Below are 1,743 nucleotides of genomic sequence, written 5' to 3'. Positions count from 1 at the left end.
ATCGTTTTAAGAGCATGTTAATATTATTAAGATATTAAATTTGAAAAAAAAGTGTGTTTTCATTAGATACTGGTGGAGAGCCTGCGCGTTGCAGAGGAGTCGACAATCCAGACAAGAGTATAAATCAAACCTTTAGGATAAATGGATAAATATGTAAGTGATATACTAATAGATTAGAACGATTTTTGTATATTTAGAATAGATCCCTATCTTGTACATTAAGTTATCTTGTGCATTAAGTTATCTTGTGCATTAAGTTAAGGTTATCTCCTACCAAAATTAATGGAGAGCCTTTTGTATTTATACGGTCGTTTATCAATAAAGGGATCATCGAATCTTCTAAACCTTTATGGTATGAGAGCATCAGTCGATCCTCTGACCATTCTTCTTTTCTTTTTCTTCTTCTTCTCGGTTCTTAACATCAGCCGATTCCCCATCTTATTCCGATTTACCTTCTTCTTTATATCTATGGCATCGCAACTTCACCCCGCAGTTACCGTGTCTAACATCCGTACTCTTATTCCGGTCACTCTGGATATTGAAACTGGCCATTACACCACGTGGTCGGAGTTGTTCAAAATCCAGTGCAAATCTTTTCAAGTCTATGATCACCTTCTGCCTCGGGTCACTCCTCCTACATCTTCATCAGACAAAGACAGAGAAAAAGAAAAAGAACAAGTGCCGGCCGAAACTTGGGAACGGTTGGATTCGATCGTTCTACAATGGATTTACGGTACAATTTCTTCTGATCTTCTCCACACTATTCTAAAACCCAACACAACAGCTTATGATGCCTGGATCGCTCTCGCAAATCTGTTTCAAGACAACAAAGCTTCTCGCACAATTGACTCAAACAACCGGTTTGCAAGTACTCGCCTTGATCAATTCTCATCCATGACCGCCTACTGTCAAGCTATGAAAGTCATCTACGATCAGCTTACGAATATCGGTTCTCCGATCACCGATGAACAGCTTGTCCTATAGATTCTAACTGGGCTCACGGAACAATACGAGAGCGTCACCCTTATCATTCAACAAACGAAACCGTTGCCAAATTTTTATGAAACCCGATCTCAATTATGTATTGCAGAAACAAGGAAGATAAATCAAGCCAAGCAAGTCGCTCACCTCGCTGGCACAGCCCTAACTGCAACCACAGCCGATCACAGCTCCTCCTTCAGAGCCCCAGACACAAGAAACTCGGAAACTAGGTCCGATTCGGAACGCGGCAGAGGATGCGGCCGGGGCAGAGGTCGCGGCAGGGGTAGGGGTTCTTCTCGTGGACGTGGGGGATGGAACTCTTCGGGTACTTCGTATGGACCATAAAGGACATTATTTAATTTGAAGGGTGGGAAGGGTGGTGGTAAGGTTTGGTTTCCTTGTCCAATAACGGGTATGGTTTTGCCATTTCCTTGTCGTTTAAATATGTAAGTGATATACTTTAGAAACAAGTTTCATTAGTCAAGCTAAATGCTAACACTACAAAACTGTAGCCAGCCACCACTAGGCTGAAATATACTGCCTAATCATATGTATGGTAGTTGTACCAACAACTAATCCGTGAATAACCAATACATAAACATTAGAGTCGACGATTTTGACACATCTACTAATGAATCGAGTTAAGTCGATTCAAGTAGTGTATTATCTCAAATGGGTCAAATGAATTACAAAAATTTGTTAAAAAGGAAACTGTTCAAATCGGTGATTTACATATAGTCATGTAAATCATTTTATCACAAG

The 1,743-nt window shown here is 40.4% G+C and overlaps 1 protein-coding gene across 1 annotated transcript; it reads left to right on the top strand.

The window, feature by feature from the left end:
• Positions 1-468: 468 nt before the first annotated feature.
• Positions 469-984, top strand: LOC110866512. The gene has a single exon (XM_022115660.1). The coding sequence runs from the start codon at positions 469-471 to the stop codon at positions 982-984; it is 516 nt and encodes a 171-aa protein (XP_021971352.1).
• The last annotated feature ends 759 nt before the right edge of the window (positions 985-1,743 follow it).

Source organism: Helianthus annuus, chromosome 7 (genome assembly GCF_002127325.2).
Source record: "Helianthus annuus cultivar XRQ/B chromosome 7, HanXRQr2.0-SUNRISE, whole genome shotgun sequence".
NCBI classification, from domain to species: domain Eukaryota; kingdom Viridiplantae; phylum Streptophyta; class Magnoliopsida; order Asterales; family Asteraceae; genus Helianthus; species Helianthus annuus.
This window is presented reverse-complemented; position numbering and strand designations above follow the sequence as displayed.